The sequence below is a fragment of the Pseudophryne corroboree genome, chromosome 6, assembly GCF_028390025.1.
Source record: "Pseudophryne corroboree isolate aPseCor3 chromosome 6, aPseCor3.hap2, whole genome shotgun sequence".
NCBI classification, from domain to species: Eukaryota; Metazoa; Chordata; class Amphibia; order Anura; family Myobatrachidae; genus Pseudophryne; species Pseudophryne corroboree.
The window spans coordinates 767,051,970-767,073,759 of NC_086449.1; the positions used below are offsets into that span (position 1 = coordinate 767,051,970).

General features: G+C 47.4%; 1 protein-coding gene and 1 non-coding gene across 6 annotated transcripts in view; both read right to left on the reverse strand.

Moving 5' to 3' along the window:
• Nucleotides 1-21,790, reverse strand: part of LOC134933421 (matrin-3-like) — a 111,299-nt gene that overhangs the window by 54,442 nt on the left and 35,067 nt on the right. For 4 of the 5 annotated variants that reach the window (XM_063928620.1, XM_063928619.1, XM_063928617.1 and 1 more), the window contains 3 exons: nt 17,528-17,554; nt 10,065-10,165; nt 8,999-9,048 (listed from right to left, as the gene is read on the reverse strand). In XM_063928620.1, the coding sequence (XP_063784690.1) occupies nt 8,999-9,048; nt 10,065-10,165; nt 17,528-17,554 (178 nt within the window). The remainder of the gene's footprint in view (nt 1-8,998; nt 9,049-10,064; nt 10,166-17,527; nt 17,555-21,790) is intronic. The other variant, XM_063928621.1, reaches the window with a different exon arrangement.
• Nucleotides 872-992, reverse strand: LOC134938750 (U5 spliceosomal RNA). The gene has a single exon (XR_010181240.1). It is a non-coding gene; the product is annotated as a U5 spliceosomal RNA (small nuclear RNA).

Genomic DNA, 21,790 nt, shown 5'->3' on the forward strand with positions numbered 1-21,790 from the left:
TGCCAAACCGTTCGACAGAGGCAGTCTTGTCCTTTAATCTGTAAATAGCTGAGACATCCATGAGTTGATGTCTGGAAACCCCGCAAATGTAACGTGTAAAGACGCGCTTCCACATTGGAAAATGGAGATGGCCTAAGGAGGTCATCAAGCCACTGGCTTGCTGACTGTAGCGTCCTGTCGTTACAAGGCGTGACTGTTTTGTACCACCGCCTTGAAAAAACTGAAGTCTAAAGGGATTAAACGCCGGCACAAGTATTTCCGTTTTGATACTGGATGCGGTAATGGCTGAATATCAAATTTAGGACCAAACAAGCTCTGGCCTTGTCGCGCTTAAACTAGCGACGATGAAAAGTGAGAATCGAAGTAACCGGCGTTAGCAGAAGCTTTACAGATATACTCTGCAGCTTCTTTTAACAGTTTATTGTTTCCATACATAGTCTAGTGACCCAAATGTATCTTGGGTCTTTATAATGTTTGACACAGACGCATTTACCAATGGCGGATCGCGTCATTTTGGAAACGATTAAATAGTGGTTAGAGTCTACTTAGTCTCTGTAAAAACGTAGACATTGACTCACTGGGCCGCACTATCTGAGTGCTGGACTAATGTACCCTTCTCACTCGTAGTTATCGGTGTGAGATTTGACATAGAATCGTGCATTAAATTATAAGACCAGTTAAATAAACACCCTGGTACCCAAAGGGAAATTGGCCCTTTGGAAAGACTGTCCTTCGTTAGTGCTGGTGGAGTAACTTCCGAGACTCCGTTACCGCCAATGCAATTTTTAGTCTGCGCTAGAGCCTTACTCGCTATGCAGACAGACACCACAATAGTCAACGGACAGACACTTGCACGACTTATTGAAGTTATTATCATATATATATTTTATTGCTGAAAAGCATATTTATATGAAACTCATGGTTGTTTCTCTCAACGGAAATCTGTAGTAAAAAGCGAAAGATTTATTCGATCTGAAGAGAAACCAGAGTATTCTTTATGTGAAAAGCAATTCACATGGGCATGTGAAACCCGAACCAAATTCCCACTAACACCCCTGCGCCTCTGGTGGCTTAGAGATGTAGGGCAGGAATGTTCCAGAATTACAAACTGGAAAAACAACAGGAAGCATGTTAAAATGGCCCCTTTGCCATGCTGACTGTGATAATCACCTGAACAAGTTACAATTGTTCAGTGTTAATATAGCCTCTTATACAGTATAATCACAGTATGGGTACAACACATGCTCTATGAATATATATATATATATATATATATATATATATATATATATATATATATATATATATATATGCTCAATAGCCTATGATAATTACAGACATTAATATATATATGCTCAATAGGCTATTATACAGCATTAATATAGGCTCAATAGCCTATTTGATAATTACAGATATTAATATATAGGCTCAATAGCCTATTATACAGTGATAATCACATACATTAATATAGGCTCAATAGCCTATTATACAGTGATCATCACAGATATTAATATATATAGGCTCAATAGCCTATTATACATGATAATCATTAATATTCTGATATCACAGGACAGGTTATAATACATGTCTGCATTATTTACTGTCACCTCTGGCTGCATATATAACTGCTGTTTATATATGTATTTTACATACCCTTTCAGCAGTGAGTCGCCCGATTCCACCGCCCCCCTTCCCCCCTGTAACACTGTGTCTTCTCAGGAACAGCCGGGAAGACTTGCAGGGAGGCTTGCAGGGAGGCTGGCATCTGCGGTGCTGGGCGGTCGGACGGAGCAGTGGCCCGGTTGTCACCCTGTTAACGCTGTTAGTGAGCGTCTGCGGGTGGATGTTGTCGGCCGGACGGAGCGGCTGGGACGGGCGGACGTAGCGCTGCCGTCTGGAGCGAGTCTCAGACGTAGCGGCTGGGCGCTGTGGCGGGCGGTGCGTGGAAGCGGCATTCACTGTGACCCACCTAGCGGGGCGGCAGCCTGCGCTGACCGCCCCGTTCCCCAGCTTACCTTCCTCCTATTCAAGGCTGCGACGGGGCTTCTCTGTGTAAGCTCCGTCCAGCTTTCAAGTCATCTTGTTCCTGGCTGCGACGGGGCTTCTTTCTGTAAGCTCCGTCCAGCTTGTTCCTGGCTGTGACGGGGCTTCTTCTGTAAGCTCCGTCCAGCTCGTCTTTGATAACTTGTTGCTGGCTGTGACGGGGCTTCTTTATGTAAGCTCCGTCCAGCTCTTTGATCATTTCTTCCTGGCTGTGACGGGGCTTCTTTCTGTAAGCTCCGTCCAGCTGTTGCAGGAGACAGTGGGCTGCCTGTGGCTGTGAGGGTGCTCTTTGTGAGGACCGACACGCCATGCGCTGCCTTGCAGCGGCACCATCCCGGACCCATGTTTTTCCAGAAACTGGGAAGGGATGTGCTAAGTGTAAAATTAAAAATTAAAAAAAGTCAAAATGAAAAAATAAGATTTTACTTACCGATAAATCTATTTCTCGGAGTCCGTAGTGGATGCTGGGGTTCCTGAAAGGACCATGGGGAGGGGAATAGCGGCTCCGCAGGAGACAGGGCACAAAAAGTAAAGCTTTTTCCGATCAGGTGGTGTGCACTGGCTCCTCCCCCTATGACCCTCCTCCAGACTCCAGTTAGGTACTGTGCCCGGACGAGCGTACACAATAAGGGAGGATTTTGAATCCCGGGTAAGACTCATACCAGCCACACCAATCACACCGTACAACTTGTGATCTAAACCCAGTTAACAGTATGATAACAGCGGAGCCTCTGAAAGATGGCTTCCTTCAACAATAACCCGAATTAGTTAACAATAACTATGTACAATTTATGCAGATAATCCGCACTTGGGATGGGCGCCCAGCATCCACTACGGACTCCGAGAAATAGATTTATCGGTAAGTAAAATCTTATTTTCTCTATCGTCCTAGTGGATGCTGGGGTTCCTGAAAGGACCATGGGGATTATACCAAAGCTCCCAAACGGGCGGGAGAGTGCGGATGACTCTGCAGCACCGAATGAGAGAACTCCAGGTCCTCCTTAGCCAGAGTATCAAATTTGTAAAATTTTACAAACGTGTTCTCCCCTGACCACGTAGCTGCTCGGCAAAGTTGTAATGCCGAGACCCCTCGGGCAGCCGCCCAAGATGAGCCCACCTTCCTTGTGGAGTGGGCCTTTACAGATTTAGGCTGTGGCAGGCCTGCCACAGAATGTGCAAGTTGGATTGTGCTACAGATCCAACGAGCAATCGTCTGCTTAGACGCAGGAGCACCCATCTTGTTGGGTGCATACAATATAAACAACGAGTCAGATTTTCTGACTCCAGCTGTCCTTGCAATATATATTTTTAATGCTCTGACAACGTCCAGTAACTTGGAGTCCTCCAAGTCACTTGTAGCCGCAGGCACTACAATAGGCTGGTTCAGATGAAATGCTGACACCACCTTAGGGAGAAAATGCGGACGAGTCCGCAGTTCTGCCCTGTCCGAATGGAAAATCAGATATGGGCTTTTGTAAGATAAAGCTGCCAATTCTGACACTCTCCTGGCAGAAGCCAGGGCTAGAAGCATGGTCACTTTCCATGTGAGATATTTCAAATCCACCTTTTTTAGTGGTTCAAACCAATGAGATTTTAGGAAGTCCAAAACCACATTGAGATCCCACGGTGCCACTGGAGGCACCACAGGAGGCTGTATATGCAGCACTCCCTTAACAAAGGTCTGGACTTCAGGGACTGAAGCCAATTCTTTTTGAAAGAAAATCGACAGGGCCGAAATTTGAACCTTAATAGATCCCAATTTGAGACCCATTGACAATCCTGATTGCAGGAAATGTAGGAATCGACCCAGTTGAAATTCCTCCGTCGGAGCACTCCGATCTTCGCACCACGCAACATATTTTCGCCAAATTCGGTGATAATGTTGCACGGTTACTTCCTTCCTTGCTTTAATCAAAGTAGGAATGACTTCTTCCGGCATGCCTTTTTCCTTTAGGATCCGGCGTTCAACCGCCATGCCGTCAAACGCAGCCGCGGTAAGTCTTGAAACAGACAGGGACCCTGCTGAAGCAAGTCCCTCCTTAGAGGTAGAGGCCACGGATCTTCCGTGATCATCTCTTGAAGTTCCGGGTACCAAGTCCTTCTTGGCCAATCCGGAACCACTAGTATCGTTCTTACGCCTCTTTGCCGTATAATTCTCAATACTTTTGGTATGAGAGGCAGAGGAGGAAACACATACACCGACTGGTACACCCAAGGCGTTACCAGCGCGTCCACAGCTATTGCCTGCGGATCTCTTGACCTGGCGCAATACCTGTCCAGTTTTTTGTTGAGGCGAGACGCCATCATGTCCACCATTGGTCTTTCCCAACGGGTTACCAGCATGTGGAAGACTTCTGGATGAAGTCCCCACTCTCCCGGGTGAAGATCGTGTCTGCTGAGGAAGTCTGCTTCCCAGTTGTCCACTCCCGGGATGAACACTGCTGACAGTGCTATCACATGATTCTCTGCCCAGCGAAGAATCCTTGCAGCTTCTGCCATTGCACTCCTGCTTCTTGTGCCGCCCTGTCTGTTCACATGGGCGACTGCCGTGATGTTGTCCGACTGGATCAACACCGGTTTTCCCTGAAGCAGAGGTTCTGCCTGGCTTAGAGCATTGTATATTGCTCTTAGTTCCAGAATGTTTATGTGAAGAGACGTTTCCAGGCTCGTCCATACTCCCTGGAAGTTTCTTCCTTGTGTGACTGCTCCCCAGCCTCTCAGGCTGGCGTCCGTGGTCACCAGGATCCAATCCTGTATGCCGAATCTGCGGCCCTCCAATAGATGAGCACTCTGCAACCACCACAGAAGAGACACCCTTGTCCTTGGAGACAGGGTTATCCGCAGGTGCATCTGAAGATGCGACCCTGACCATTTGTTCAACAGATCCCTTTGGAAAATTCTTGCGTGGAATCTGCCGAATGGAATTGCTTCGTAAGAAGCCACCATTTTTCCCAGGACTCTTGTGCATTGATGTACAGACACCTTTCCTGGTTTTAGGAGGTTCCTGACAAGCTCGGATAACTCCTTGGCTTTTTCCTCCGGGAGAAAAACCTTTTTCTGAACCGTGTCCAGAATCATCCCTAGGAACAGCAGACGAGTTGTCGGCATTAACTGGGATTTTGGAATATTCAGAATCCACCCGTGCTGTTTTAGCACTTCTTGAGACAGTGCTAATCCCATCTCTAGCTGTTCTCTGGACCTCGCCCTTATTAGGAGATCGTCCAAGTATGGGATAATTAATACGCCTTTTCTTCGAAGAAGAATCATCATCTCGGCCATTACCTTTGTAAAGATCCGAGGTGCCGTGGACAATCCGAACGGCAGCGTCTGAAACTGATAGTGACAGTTTTGTACAACGAACCTGAGGTACCCCTGGTGTGAGGGGTAAATTGGAACGTGGAGATACGCATCCTTGATGTCCAAGGATACCATAAAGTCCCCCTCTTCCAGGTTCGCTATCACTGCTCTGAGTGACTCCATTTTTAACTTGAACTTCTTTATGTACAGGTTCAAGGACTTCAGATTTAGAATAGGCCTTACCGAGCCATCCGGCTTCGGTACCACAAAAAGAGTGGAATAATACCCCTTCCCTTGTTGCAGAAGAGGTACCTTGACTATCACCTGCTGAGAGTACAGCTTGTGAATGGCTTCCAAAACCGTCTCCCTTTCGGAGGGGGACGTTGGTAAAGCAGACTTCAGGAAACGGCGAGGTGGATCTGTCTCTAATTCCAACCTGTATCCCTGAGATATTATCTGCAGGATCCAGGGATCTACTTGCGAGTGAGCCCACTGCGCGCTGTAATTTTTGAGACGACCCCCCACCGTCCCCGAGTCCGCTTGAGAAGCCCCAGCGTCATGCTGAGGCTTTTGTAGAAGCCGGGGAGGGCTTCTGATCCTGGGAAGGAGCTGCGTGTTGCTGTCTCTTCCCTCGACCTTTGCCTCGTGGCAGATATGAATAGCCCTTTGCTCTCTTATTTTTAAAGGAACGAAAGGGCTGCGGTTGAAAAGTCGGTGCCTTTTTCTGTTGGGGAGTGACTTGAGGTAGAAAGGTGGATTTCCCGGCTGTAGCCGTGGCCACCAAATCTGATAGACCGACTCCAAATAACTCCTCCCCTTTATACGGCAAAACTTCCATATGCCGTTTTGAATCCGCATCGCCTGTCCACTGTCGCGTCCATAAAGCTCTTCTGGCCGAAATGGACATAGCACTTACCCGTGATGCCAGTGTGCATATATCCCTCTGTGCATCACGCATATAAAGAAATGCATCCTTTATTTGTTCTAACGACAGTAAAATATTGTCCCTGTCCAGGGTATCAATATTTTCAATCAGGGATTCTGACCAAACTACCCCCGCACTGCCCATCCAGGCAGTCGCTACAGCTGGTCGTAGTATAACACCTGCATGTGTGTATATACTTTTTTGGATATTTTCCATCCTCCTATCTGATGGATCTTTAAGTGCGGCCGTCTCAGGAGAGGGTAACGCCACTTGTTTAGATAAGCGTGTTAGCGCCTTGTCCACCCTAGGAGGTGTTTCCCAGCGCTCCCTAACCTCTGGCGGGAAAGGGTATAATGCCAATAATTTCTTTGAAATTATCAGCTTTTTATCAGGGGCAACCCACGCTTCATTACACACGTCATTTAGTTCTTCTGATTCAGGAAAAACTATAGGTAGTTTTTTCATACCCCACATAATACCCTGTTTAGTGGTACCTGTAGTATCAGCTAAATGTAACGCCTCCTTCATTGCCAAAATCATATAACGTGTGGCCCTACTGGAAAATACGGTTGATTCGTCACCGTCACCACTGGAGTCATCGCCTGTGTCTGGGTCTGTGTCGACCGACTGAGGCAAAGGGCGTTTCACAGCCCCTGGCGGTGTTTGAGTCGCCTGGACAGGCACTAATTGATTGTCCGGCCGTCTCATGTCGTCAAACGACTGCTTTAGCGTGTTGACACTATCCCGTAGTTCCATAAATAAAGGCATCCATTCTGGTGTCGACTCCCTAGGGGGTGACATCCTCATATTTGGCAATTGCTCCGCCTCCACACCAATATCGTCCTCATACATGTCGACACACACGTACCGACACACAGCAGACACACAGGGAATGCTCCTAACGAAGACAGGACCCACTAGCCCTTTGGGGAGACAGAGGGAGAGTTTGCCAGCACACACCAAAAGCGCTATATATATATATATATCAGGGATAGCCTTATAATAAGTGCTCCCTTATAGCTGCTTTGTTATATCAAAATATCGCCATAAATGTGCCCCCCCCTCTCTGTTTTACCCTGTTTCTGTAGTGCAGTGCAGGGGAGAGACTTGGGAGCCGTCCTGACCAGCGGAGCTGTGAGAGGAAATGGCGCCGTGTGCTGAGGAGATAGGCCCCGCCCCTTTTCCGGCGGCTCGTCTCCCGCTATTTAGAAAAATTAGGCAGGGGTTAAATATCTCCATATAGCCTCTAGGGCTATATGTGAGGTATTTTTAGCCTTTATAGGTACTCATTTGCCTCCCAGGGCGCCCCCCTCCCAGCGCCCTGCACCCTCAGTGACTGCCGTGTGAAGTGTGCCGAGAGGAAAATGGCGCACAGCTGCAGTGCTGTGCGCTACCTTTAGAAGACTGCAGGAGTCTTCAGCCGCCGATTCTGGACCTCTTCTGATTTCAGCATCTGCAAGGGGGCCGGCGGCGTGGCTCCGGTGACCATCCAGGCTGTACCTGTGATCGTCCCTCTGGAGCTTGATGTCCAGTAGCCAAGAAACCAATCCATCCTGCACGCAGGTGAGTTGACTCCTTCTCCCCTCAGTCCCTCGCTGCAGTGATCCTGTTGCCAGCAGGAATCACTGTAAAATAAAAAACCTAGCTAAACTTTCTCTAAGCAGCTCTTTAGGAGAGCCACCTAGATTGCACCCTTCTCGGCCGGGCACAAAAATCTAACTGGAGTCTGGAGGAGGGTCATAGGGGGAGGAGCCAGTGCACACCACCTGATCGGAAAAAGCTTTACTTTTTGTGCCCCGTCTCCTGCGGAGCCGCTATTCCCCTCCCCATGGTCCTTTCAGGAACCCCAGCATCCACTAGGACGATAGAGAAATTAATAAAATCTTCCATCCAAGTGTGGGAATCCCACAAGCCGATGTTAGTGCTTTGAGCACAGAAAAAACACTGGGTTCGTACACTGAGGTACTCTAGGGATATGGAGGGGTGGAGAGTTCTAAATTTAAATATTCAGTGCCTTTGTTCTGCTACGCCGCCCATATCCCAAGAGTACTCCAGTGCCCCTAGTGGATGAAAAAGAAAATCAATTAACATGGCTGAAAGGCCAGTAAACCCACTAACCCCAGCACTGAAGTGTCTATGGGAGTATGGAAGGAGGTGGAGAGTTACTAATTTAAATGTGCCTATACCAGCTACACCCCGTCCATATCCCAAGAGTACTCCAGTAACCCCAAGTGGATGAAAAAGAAACTAAAACTGAAGTAATCTGGTAGTAGGCTAGAGATGGGAGGGGTTAGAGGGGGGGGGGGGGGGGGAGTTAGGTTCTGTGCCAAACTCCCATCACACACACTAACCCACAACAGCGTAGCGTCACCCAGATTGATAAAAGAAAGGCTCACACAGAACATTTGTAACTTAGTCATAGAAATTTACTGACATATTCTACGTATTCAAGTATTTAGACTACAATCAGGAATACTTTTTTTTTTTTAAATAAACCAAACACCTCTGAAAGGGTCTACTTGTATAGTAACCCTAAATTTTCACACAATAGACTAAATTCTCACGTGGCTCTAATTGGATAATCTGATAAAGCCATTGGGCAAAAATGGTTGAAAAAAAAAATGTTTTTTCTGCGCTAAATTAGCACGGCTAATAGAATAGCCCCCTTAGTAGTCAATTAAATTGTGGGGTAAGCGCTGAAACACTCATACACTAACCTAAGGATAGACTTACCTTTCCCTTTTGTATGCGAGTTGGTCCAGGCTTAACTCCAGTTCCTGCACCTTTAAAAAGAAAAACATGAAAGATATAACGCACGCATTACAAGAGTCAGAAAAAGTGACTTCTGCTCCACACAGATAAAACACAGAATAAAGTTGGTTACTGGAATTCATTATGAGCACAATAATTGAAGTGGGATGAACAGACAAATAAGCTTGCGGCCTATGGAGACCTCTATTCTGATAGGCCAAGGTGTCTATAGATCCAACCAGAACAGACAAGAACATAAAATGGGACAGTTCCCATATAAGAGGAAGGGGGGGGGGGGGTGTTTGGAAAGATTTTGGGGAATAACCCAAGAGGGAGGATTTTTGGTCACTTACCGTCTAAACAGTGTCTCTTAAGCAGAATGGGGGACACTGAACCATAGGGATTGCAGGTTGGGGTTGGCACTTTAGCTGTAGCTTTAAATTCTAACCTCCTCCCCCCTGCAACCCCAGCATGCCAGTACTACTTTACAAATAAGAAAAACCTGACTAGATGGCGTCGCCATCCAGGACAGCCCAGCATCCCCTAAAAAGTGCAAGAGCACATACCATCGCCGGGCCCAAGCGGTCTCAACTGAGACCAGAGTGCTGTGGATAGACCCCGACCCCCTGCTGTAAACTGAAGACAGCTCCTACAGCCCTCAGACTGTGCGCTGCTACAAGCAGCACAAAGACACCTAGCTACAAAGAAAAACTTACAAAAAAAAAAAAAAAAAAGAGGCAAAATGGAAATTAATCTATAACAATGGCAGCAGAGCAGCCCCCCCAAATGTGCCCTACTCCATAGGCACCTAAACCACTGGCATGATGGTGTTCCAGTGGGAGGAGCTTAGAATTGAAAGCTACCATTTAAGTGCCAACCTCCAATCTCATGGTCCGTGTCCTCCAGCCTTGCTACCTGAGAAAATCAATAACTTTGTTGGTATAATTGATAGAGAATACAAAAATTATTTTAAAAAAAAAATGCCATTTAGAGTTAGGAACAGACTGTTATTGCACCGGAGATCTAGTAATAATGAAACTACACACACCTAAGTAACCCACGTGACCTCCGCTTCGACGTTTGGGACCACCTCCCATATGCATCCCTGCTGCCGCATTTTTCGGCTGCTGCGGTGTATGGGAACCGCCCCTGCAAACAAACATTGTATTGTGCAATGAGCAAGAGACAATCTAAACAGACATACTATTACTAACACACACACACACATAGATAGATATAGATATAGATATAGATATAGATATATCTATCTATCTATATCTATCTGTTATGCACTAAGAACCCTATATACGTTATCCTTTAATATAAATAGATTTACAACTTGATTCTGGGCCGCTTACACTAAACGGATCTTAAGGTAGCGCCCAATTAATAATACCAATAGGAAATCTCCCTGTTTATTATTTGATGTTCATATATCTCCTATGATAATGATTAAACATTATGCATTCCAGTACATGATTTCATTAAAAACTATGTTAAAAAGGTACAATAAAAATCACGTCATTCATTTCTGACTGAAGTACTTAAATTTGCTGTACTTTATGATAAAACAAGGTTTCAGTTGCTCAATTCACCCACAAGAATGTAACATCACCAATCTGTTTCGTCACATGACTCTTCAGGGGTGTTTTTATTTCTCTTTGTTGGCTCTTTATAGAAATGCCTTTTAAAAGGGATAGTTAGTGATTTTTTCCTTTGGGGAGGTCTTTTAGTGACACTCAGAAAAATAACAGATTCTTATTCTATGCCAGGATCAATTTGTCTGGTCTGTAGTTTTCTAAATTACTCAGTCCAAATTTAACAAGACAGCTCCTTACAAAAAGGTGACTTTTTTTAAGACCTGTACTGGACCTGCGAGTCATCTGTTTGTAAGAGAAGTGTCGGCCACAGAGCTCCTAGTCTTCCAGGGACCTATTCCTGAGCCAATTGGAACCACGGGTCGTACACGTGACATGACGGCAAAAGGTAGCCATGGTTTCTGGCAGAAAGCATGACCATTGCCTGGAGGAGGTGGTGACGTTTATTGGTGTGCCCTCAAAGACAGAATAGGTTCTATCTACAGTGGAAGACGTATGGACACAAAGAATCTCAGCGGCAGAACTGTGGCCTCTATTATACTGATTTTTTTGTATAACCAAATACTGTCCATGCTGAGACTGTTTGCGATTGCATCCTGTATGCGATAACATTGTATTTATATATGAACATTTGCATGACTTACTGTGATATGACTTTTCAGTACTTTAATACAGGGGGGGTATTCAATTTGCTCCGGTAATCTCAGAGCTATTGATTTTGCCCCCCTGCCTACTCAAATGTGGGTCTTTCGCCAGTTTTAAGACCTTTTCTTCCCCCAAGTGAAAAGGTAATGGCGAAAAATGCCTTAAAAACTGCAAGAACGGCCCCCGTTTTCGTCGGCGCATGTTAGAAAACATGTGGATTTGCCGATCCACGTTTTCCTCTACTGTTGAATTTTTTGCCTAGGCTAAAAAAATAAGAATTTACTTACCGATAATTCTATTTCTCATAGTCCGTAGTGGATGCTGGGGACTCCGTCAGGACCATGGGGATTAGCGGCTCCGCAGGAGACAGGGCACAAAAGCAAGCTTTTAGGATCACATGGTGTGTACTGGCTCCTCCCCCTATGACCCTCCTTCAAGCCTCAGTTAGGTACTGTGCCCGGACAAGCGTACACAATAAGGAAGGATCTTGAATCCCGGGTAAGACTCATACCAGCCACACCAATCACACCGTACAACTTGTGATCTGAACCCAGTTAACAGTATGATAACAATGAAGTAGCCTCTAAAAAAGATGGCTCACAACAATAATAACCCGATTTTTGTAACAATAACTATGTACAAGTAATGCAGACAATCCGCACTTGGGATGGGCGCCCAGCATCCACTACGGACTATGAGAAATAGAATTATCGGTAAGTAAATTCTTATTTTCTCTAACGTCCTAGTGGATGCTGGGGACTCCGTCAGGACCATGGGGATTATACCAAAGCTCCCAAACGGGCGGGAGAGTGCGGATGACTCTGCAGCACCGAATGAGAGAACTCCAGGTCCTCCTCAGCCAGGGTATCAAATTTGTAGAATTTTACAAACGTGTTTCCCCCTGACCACGTAGCTGCTCGGCAAAGTTGTAAAGCCGAGACCCCTCGGGCAGCCGCCCAAGATGAGCCCACCTTCCTTGTGGAATGGGCATTTACAGATTTTGGCTGTGGCAGGCCTGCCACAGAATGTGCAAGTTGAATTTTACTACAAATCCAACGAGCAATAGTCTGCTTAGAAGCAGGAGCACCCAGCTTTTTTGGGTGCATACAATATAAACAGCAAGTCAGACTTTCTGACTCCAGCCGTCCTGGAATTATAAATATATATATATATTTTCAGGGCCCTGACAACGTCTAGCAACTTGGAGTCCTCCAAGTCCCTAGTAGCCGCAGGCACCACAATAGGTTGTTTCAGGTGAAACGCTGACACCACCTTAGGAAGAAACTGGGGACGAGTCCGCAGTTCTGCCCTGTCCGAATGGAAAATCAAATATGGGCTTTTGTAAGACAAAGCCGCCAATTCTGACAATCGCCTGGCCGAGGCCAGGGCCAACAGCATGGTCACTTTCCATGTGAGATATTTCAAATCCACAGATTTCAGCGGTTCAAACCAATATGATTTGAGGAATCCCAACACTACGTTGAGATCCCACGGTGCCACTGGAGGCACAAAAGGGGCTGTATATGCAATACTCCCTTGCCAAATGTCTGGACTTCAGGAACTGAAGCCAATTCTTTCTGGAAGAAAATCTACAGGGCCGAAACTTGAACCTTAATGGACCCCAATTTGAGGCTCATAGACACTCCTGTTTTCAGGAAGTGCAGAAATCGACCTAGTTGAAATTTCTTCGTGGGGCCTTCCTGGCCTCACCCACGCAACATATTTTCACCACATGTGGTGATAACGTTGTGCGGTCACCTCCTTCCTGGCTTTGACCAGGGTAGGTATGACCTCTTCCGGAATGCCTTTTTCCCTTAGGATCCGGCGTTCAACCGCCATGCCGTCAAACGCAGCCGCGGTAAGTCTTAGAACAGACATGGTACTTGCTGAAGCAAGTCCCTTCTTAGCTCCCGAGGCCATTAGTCCTCTGTGAGCATCTCTTGAAGTTCCGGGTACCAAGTCCCTCTTGGCCAATCCGGAGCCACGAGTATAGTTCTTACTCCTCTACGTCTTATAATTCTCAATACCTTTGTTATGAGAAGCAGAGGAGGGAACCCATACACAGACTGTTACACCCACGGTGTTACCAGGACATCCACAGCTATCGCCTGAAGGTCTCGTGACCTGGCGCAATACCTGTCCAGTTTTTTGTTCGGGCAGGACGCCATCATGTCCACCTTTGGTCTTTCCCAACGGTTCACAATCATGCGGAAAACTTCCCTATGAAGTTCCCACTCTCCCGGGTGGAGGTCGTGCCTGCTGAGGAAGTCTGCTTCCCAGTCGTCCACTCCCGGAATGAACACTGCTGACAGTGCTATCACATGATTTTCCGCCTAGCGAAAAATCCTTGCAGTTTTGCCACTGCCCTCCTGCTTCTTGTGCCGCCCTTTCTGTTTACGTGGGCGACTGCCGTGATGTTATCCCGCTGGATCAATACCGGCTGACCTTGAAGCAGAGGTCTTGCTAAGCTTAGAGCATTATAAATTTGCTCTTAGCTCCAGTATATTTATGTGGAGAGAATTCTCCAGACTTGATCACACTCCCTGGAAATTTTTTCCCTGTGTGACTGCTCCCCAGCCTCTCAGGCTGGCCTCCGTGGTCACCAGCATCCAATCCTGAATGCCGAATCTGCGGCCCTCTAGAAGTTGAGCACTCTGTAACCACCACAGGAGAGACACCCTTGTCCTTGGATATAGGGTTATCCGCTGATGCATCTGAAGATGCGATCCGGACCATTTGTCCAGCAGATCCCACTGAAGAGTTCTTGCGTGAAATCTGCCGAATGGAATCGCTTCGTAATAAGCCACCATTTTTACCAGGACTCTTGTGCAATGATGCACTGACACTTTTCCTGGTTTTAGGAGGATCCCGATTAGCTCGGATAACTCCCTGGCTTTCTCCTCTGGGAGAAACACCTTTTTCTGGACTGTGTCCAGAATCATCCCTAGGACCAGCAGACGTGTCGTCGGAACAACTGCGGTTTTGGAATATTTAGAATCCACCCGTGTTGTCGTAGAACTACTTGAGATAGTGCTACTCCGACCTCCAACTGTTCTCTGGACCTTGTTCTTATCAGGAGGTCGTCCATTTTCTTTGAAGACTAATCCTCATTTCGGTCATTACCTTGGTAAGGACCCGGGGTGCCTTGGACAATCCAACGGCATAGTCTGAAACTGATAGTGACAGTTCTGTACCACGAACCTGAGGTACCCTCGGTGAGAAAGGCAAATTTTTGGGACATGGAGGTAAGCATCCCTGATGTCCCCGGACTCCCGGTTCGCTATCACTGCTCTGAGTGACTCCATCTGGATTTGAACCTTTGTCAGTGTTCAAATATTTCAGATTTAGAATAGGTCTCACCTAGCCTTCTGGCTTCAGTACCACCATATAGTGTGGAATAATACCCCTTTCCTTGTTGTAGGAGGGGTAATTTTATTATCACCTGCTGGGAATACAGCTTGTGAATTGTTTTCAATACTGCCTCCCTGTCGGAGGGAGACATTGGTACAGCAGACTACAGGAACCTGCGAGGGGGAAACGTCCCGACATTCCAATCTGTACCCCTTGGATACTACTTGTAGGATCCAGGGGTCCTGTACGGTCCCAGCGTCATGCTGAGAACTTGGTAGAAGCGTTGGAGGGCTTCTGTTCCTGGGAATGGGCTGCCTGCTGCAGTCTTCTTCCCTTTCCTCTATCCCTGGGCAGATATGACTCTTATAGGGACGAAAGGACTGAGGCTGAAAAGACGGTGTCTTTTTCTGCAGAGATGTGACTTAGGGTAAAAAAAACGGTGGATTTTCCAGCAGTTGCCGTGGCCACCAGGTCCCATGGACCGACCCCAAATAACTCCTCCCCTTTATACGGCAATACATCTTTGTGCCGTTTGGAATCTGCATCACCTGACCACTGTCGTGTCCATAAACATCTTCTTGCAGATATGGACATCGCATTTACTCTTGATGCCAGAGTGCAAATATCCCTCTGCGCATCTCGCATATATAGAAATGCATCCTTTAAATGCTCTATAGTCAATAAAATACTGTCCCTGTCAAGGGTATCAATATTTTTAGTCAGGGAATCCGACCAAGCCACCTCAGCTCTGCACATCCAGGCTGAGGCGATCGCTGGTCGCAGTATAACACCAGCATGTGTGTGTATACTTTTTAGGATATTTTCCAGCCTCCTATCAGCTGGCTCCTTAAGTACGGCCCTATCTGTAGAAGGTACCGCCACTTGTTCTGATAAGCATGTGAGCGCCTTATCCACCCTAAGGGGTGTTTCCCAACGCGCCCTAACTTATGGTGGGAAAGGGTATACCGCCAATAATTTTCTATCGGGGGAAACCCACGCATCATCACACACTTCATTTAATTTATCTGATTCAGGAAAAACTACAGGTAGTTTTTTCACATCCCACATACTACAAGTACCACAAAAAAGGGTATTATCAGAAATATGTAACACCTCCTTCATTGCCCTTAACGTGTGGCCCTAAAGGAAAATACGTTTGTTTCTTCACCGTCGACCCTGAAATCAGTGTCCGTGTCCGGGTCTGTGTCGACCGACTGAGGTAAATGGGCGTTTTACAGCCCCTGACGGTGTTTGAGACGCCTGGACAGGTACTAATTTGATCGCCGGCCGTCTCATGTCGTCAACCGGCTTGCAGCGTGTTGACATTATCACGTAATTCCATAAATAAGCCATCCATTCCGGTGTCGACTCCCTAGAGAGTGACGTCACCATTACAGGCAATTTGCTCCGCCTCCTCACCAACATTTTCCTCATACATGGCGACACACACGTACCGACATACAGCACACACATAGGGAATGCTCTGATAGAGGACAGGACCCACTAGCCCTTTGGGGAGACAGAGGGAGAGTTTGCCAGCACACACCAAAATGCTATAATTATACAGGGACAACCTTTATATAAGTGTTCCTCCCTTATAGCATTTAATATATATTCATATCGCCAAATCAGTGCCCCCCCTCTCTGTTTTAACCCTGTTTCTGTAGTGCAGTGCAGGGGAGAGCATGGGAGCCTTCCCACCAGCATTTCTGTGAGGGAAAATGGCGCTGTGTGCTGAGGAGAATAGGCCCCGCCCCCTTTTCGGCGGGCTTCTTCTCCGGAGTTTGTGATATCTGGCAGGGGTTAAATACATCCATATAGCCTCAAGGGCTATATGTGATGTATTTTTCGCCATACAGGTATTATACATTGCTGCCCAGGGCGCCCCCCCCCGCGCCCTGCACCCTCCGTGACCGCTGTGTGAAGTGTGCTGACAATGGCGCACAGCTGCAGTGCTGTGCGCTACCTGATGAAGACTGAAAGTCTTCTGCCGCCTGGTTCCGGACCTCTTCAATCTTCAGCATCTGCAAGGGGGGTCGGCGGCGCGGCTCCGGGACGAACCCCAGGGCGAGACCTGTGTTCCGACTCCCTCTGGAGCTAATGGTGTCCAGTAGCCTAAGAAGCCAATCCATCCTGCACGCAGGTGAGTTCACTTCTCTCCCCTAAGTCCCTCGATGCAGTGAGCCTGTTGCCAGCAGGACTCACTGAAAATAAAGAACCTAAAAACTTTTTCTAAGCAACTCTTTAAGAGAGCCACCTAGATTGCACCCTGCTCGGACGGGCACAAAAACCTAACTGAGGCTTGGAGGAGGGTCATAGGGGGAGGAGCCAGTACACACCATGTGATCCTAAAAGCTTGCTTTTGTGCCCTGTCTCCTGCGGAGCCGCTAATCCCCATGGTCCTGACGGAGTCCCCAGCATCCACTAGGACGTTAGAGAAAATGGCCATGCTATTGAATAGGGTGAATTCCCCATTAGCCCTGAAAAACAGCAAAAAGTGCCATTTTTTGCCTAGGCGAAAAAAACCACCATTTAATTGAATCCCCGTCTTTATTGGTTAATGTCTCTGCCTCTGACGAGCTTACAACTTGTTTAGGATTACTATTTTTTTTAAATATGCCCTTTTTGGTCTTTGCTGCTCGCCTTACTAAAAATACTGTGGGATGTGTGTTTAGGTAACTTGCAACAGGCGACGGATGGTGACGCCATCAGTGGGAGTCTTCAACCGGGACCCGCAGATTTACTGCAGTAGTTAAGAGGTGGGCGCTATTCCTTGGTACATGCACAACAGTAAGATAGATATATCTCTCTATAGCACTTTAAAAATGATGATTGTTAAAGGCAGATCGTAATTAAAATGGTACATGTCTGCTCTCAGGGAATTAGAGGTTTGATGAATTGCCATGTTTATACTTACAGTCCATGTCCAGTCCATTCTGGATATCTAAACCGGAAAAAAATAAAATAAAAAAATAAGATTTTACTCACCAGTAAATCTATTTCTCGTAGTCCGTAGTGGATGCTGGGAACTCCGTAAGGACCATGGGGAATAGCGGCTCCGCAGGAGACTGGGCACAACTAAAGAAAGCTTTAGGACTATCTGGTGTGCACTGGCTCCTCCCTCTATGACCCTCCTCCAGACCTCAGTTAGGATACTGTGCCCGGAAGAGCTGACACAATAAGGAAAGGATTTTGAATCCCGAGTAAGACTCATACCAGCCACACCGTATAACTCGTGATACTATACCCAGTTAACAGTATGAAATATAACTGAGCCTCTCAACAGATGGCTCAACAATAACCCTTTAGTTAAACAATAACTATATACAAGTATTGCAGACAATCCGCACTTGGGACGGGCGCCCAGCATCCACTACGGACTACGAGAAATAGATTTACCGGTGAGTAAAATCTTATTTTCTCTGATGTCCTAGTGGATGCTGGGAACTTCGTAAGGACCATGGGGATTATACCAAAGCTCCCAAACAGGCGGGAGAGTGCGTATGACTCTGCAGCACCGAATGAGCGAACTCTAGGTCCTCCTCAGCCAGGGTATCAAACTTGTAGAATTTAGCAAAAGTGTTTGAACCCGACCAAGTAGCAGCTCGGCAAAGTTGTAAAGCCGAGACCCCTCGGGCAGCCGCCCAAGAAGAGCCCACCTTCCTCGTGGAATGGGCTTTTACAGATTTAGGATGCGGCAGTCCAGCCGCAGAATGTACAAATTGAATCGTGCTACAGATCCAGCGAGCAATAGTCTGCTTTGAAGCAGGCGCACCCAACTTGTTGGGCGCATGCAGGATAAATAGCGAGTCAGTCTTTCCGACTCCAGCTGTCCTGGAAACAGATTTTTAGGGCCCGGACTACGTCCAGCAACTTGGAGTCCTCCAAGTCACGAGTAGCCGCAGGCACCACAATAGGCTGGTTCAAATGAAACGCTGAAACCACCTTTGGGAGAAATTGGGGACGAGTCCTCAATTCCGCCCTATCCATATGGAAAATCAGATAAGGGCTTTTACATGACAAAGCCGCCAATTCTGACACACACCTGGCCGAAGCCAAGGCCAACAGCATGACCACTTTCCACGTGAGATATTTTAGTTCCACGGTTTTAAGTGGTTCAAACGAATGCGACTTTAGGAAATCCAACACCACGTTGAGATCCCAAGGTGCCACTGGGGGCACAAAAGGGGGCTGAATATGCAGCACTCCCTTAACAAATGTCTGAACTTCAGGTAGTGAAGCCAGTTCTTTTTGGAAGAAAATCGATAAGAGCCGAAATCTGGACCTTAATGGAACCCAATTTCAGGCCCATATAGTCACCCCTGACTGTAGGAAGTGCAGAAATCGACCTAGCTGAAATTCCTCCGTTGGGGCCTTCCTGGCCTCACACCATGCAACATATTTCCGCCATATGCGGTGATAATGGTTTGCGGTCACTTCTTTCCTAGCTTTAATTAGCGTAGGGATAACTTCCTCCGGAATGCCCTTTTCCTTCAGGATCCGGCGTTCAACCGCCATGCCGTCAAACGCAGCCGCGGTAAGTCTTGGAACAGACAGGGCCCCTGCTGCAGCAGGTCCTGTCTGAGCGGCAGAGGCCATGGGTCCTCTGAGATAATTTCTTGAAGTTCTGGGTACCAAGCTCTTCTTGGCCAATCCGGAGCAATGAGTATAGTTCTTACTCCTCTCCTTATTATTCTCAGTACCTTGGGTATGAGAGGCAGAGGAGGGAACACATACACCGACTGGTACACCCACGGTGTTACCAGAGCGTCCATAGCTATCGCCTGAGGGTCCCTTGACCTGGCGCAATATCTTTTTAGCTTTTTGTTGAGGCGGGACGCCATCATGTCCACCTGTGGCCTTTCCCAATGTTGTACAATCATTTGGAAGACTTCTGGATGAAGTCCCCACTCTCCCGGGTGGAGGTCGTGTCTGCTTCCCAGTTGTCCACTCCGGGAATGAACACTGCTGACAGTGCTAACACATGATTTTCCGCCCATCGGAGAATCCTTGTGGCTTCTGCCATCGCCATCCTGCTTCTTGTGCCGCCCTGTCGGTTTACATGGGCGATCGCCGTGATGTTGTCTGACTGGATCAGCACCGGCTGGTGTTGAAGCAGGGGTCTTGCCTGACTTAGGGCATTGTAAATGGCCTTTAGTTCCAGAATATTTATGTGTAGGGAAATCTCCTGACTTGACCATTGTCCTTGTAAATTTCTTCCCTGCGTGACTGCCCCCCAACCTCGAAGGCTGGCATCCGTGGTCACCAGGACCCAGTCCTGTATGCCGAATCTGCGGCCCTCTAGAAGATGAGCACTTTGCAGCCACCACAGCAGCGACACCCTGGCCCTCGGAGACGGGGTTATCAGCCGATTCATCTGAAGATGCGATCCGGACCACTTGTCCAACAGATCCCACTGAAAGATCCTTGCATGGAACCTTCCGAATGGAATTGCTTCGTAAGAAGCCACCATCTTTCTCAGGACTCGCGTGGAGTGGTGCACAGACACCTGTTTTGGTTTTAGGAGGTCTCTGACTAGAGATGACAACTCTTTAGCCTTCTCCTCCGGGAGAAACTTTCTGTTCTGTGTCGAGAACCATCCCCAGGAACAGTAGACGCGTTGTAGGAACCAACTGCGACTTCGGAATGTTCAGGATCCAGCCGTGCTGTTGTAGCACTGCCCGAGCTAGTGCTACTCCGATCAGTAAAAGTTCCCTGGACCTCGCCTTTAAGGAGATCGTCCAAGTACGGGATAATTATAACTCCTTTTTTTCGAAGGAGTATCATCATCTCTGCCATTACCTTGGTAAATACCCTCGGTGCCGTGGACAGACCAAACGGCAATGTCTGGAATTGGTAGTGACAGTCCTGTACCACAAATCTGAGGTACTCCTGGTGAGGGGGGTAAATGGGGACATGCAGGTAAGCATCCTTGATGTCCAGTGATACCATGAAATCCCCTTCGTCCAGGCTTGCAAAAACCGCCCTGAGCGATTCCATTTTGAACTTGAACCTTCATATATAAGTGTTCAAGGATTTCAAATTTAAGATGGGTCTCACCGAACCGTCCGGTTTCGGTACCACAAACATTGTGGAATATTAACCATGTCCCTGTTGGAGGGGTACCTTGACTATCACCTGCTGCGAATACAGCTTGTGAATTGCCTCCAGCACACCCGTGAGCGAGCCCACTAGTCGCTGAAGTTCTTGAGACGGGCCCCCACCGTACCTGGCTCCGCCCGTGGAGCCCCAGCGTTATGCGGTGGACTTAGAGGAAGCGGGGGAGGACTTTTGTTCCTGGGAACTGGCTGTATGCTGCAGCTTTTTCCCCCTACCTCTGCCTCTGGGCAGAAAGGACGCGCCCTTAACCCGCTTACCTTTCTGGGGCCGAAAGGACTGTACCTGATAATACGGTGCTTTCTTTGGCTGTGAGGGAACATGGGGTAAAAATGCTGATTTCCCAGCTGTAGCTGTGGAAACGAGGTCTGAGAGACCATCCCCAAACAACTCCTCACCCTTGTAAGGCAAAACTTCCATGTGCCTTTTAGAATTAGCATCACCTGTCCACTGCAGAGTCCACAATCCTCTCCTGGCAGAGATGGACATTGCATTTATTTTAGATGCCAGCCAGCAAATATCCCTCTGTGCATCTCTCATGTATAAGACTGCGTCTTTAATGTGCTCTATGGTTAGCAATATAGTGTCCCTGTCTAAGGTATCAATGTTTTCTGACAGGGAATCTGACCACGCAGCTGCAGCACTGCACATCCATGCTGAAGCAATAGCTGGTCTCAGTAGAATGCCTGAGTGTGGATATACAGACTTCAGGATAGCCTCCTGCTTTCTATCTGCAGGTTCCTTTAAGGCGGCCGTGTCCGGAGACGGTAGTGCCTTCTTTGACAGACGTGTGAGCGCTTTATCCACCCTAGGGGATGTCTCCCAACGTGACCTGTCCTCTGGCGGGAAAGGGTACGCCATTAGTAACTTTTTAGAAATTACCAGTTTATCGGGGGAAGCCCACGCTTCTTCACACACTTCATTTAATTCATTAGAAGGGGGAAAAACCACTGGTAGTTTTTTCTCCCCAAACATAATACCCTTTTTTGTGGTACCTGGGGTAATATCAGAAATATGCAACACATTTTTCATTGCCGTAATCATGTAACGGGTGGCTCTATTG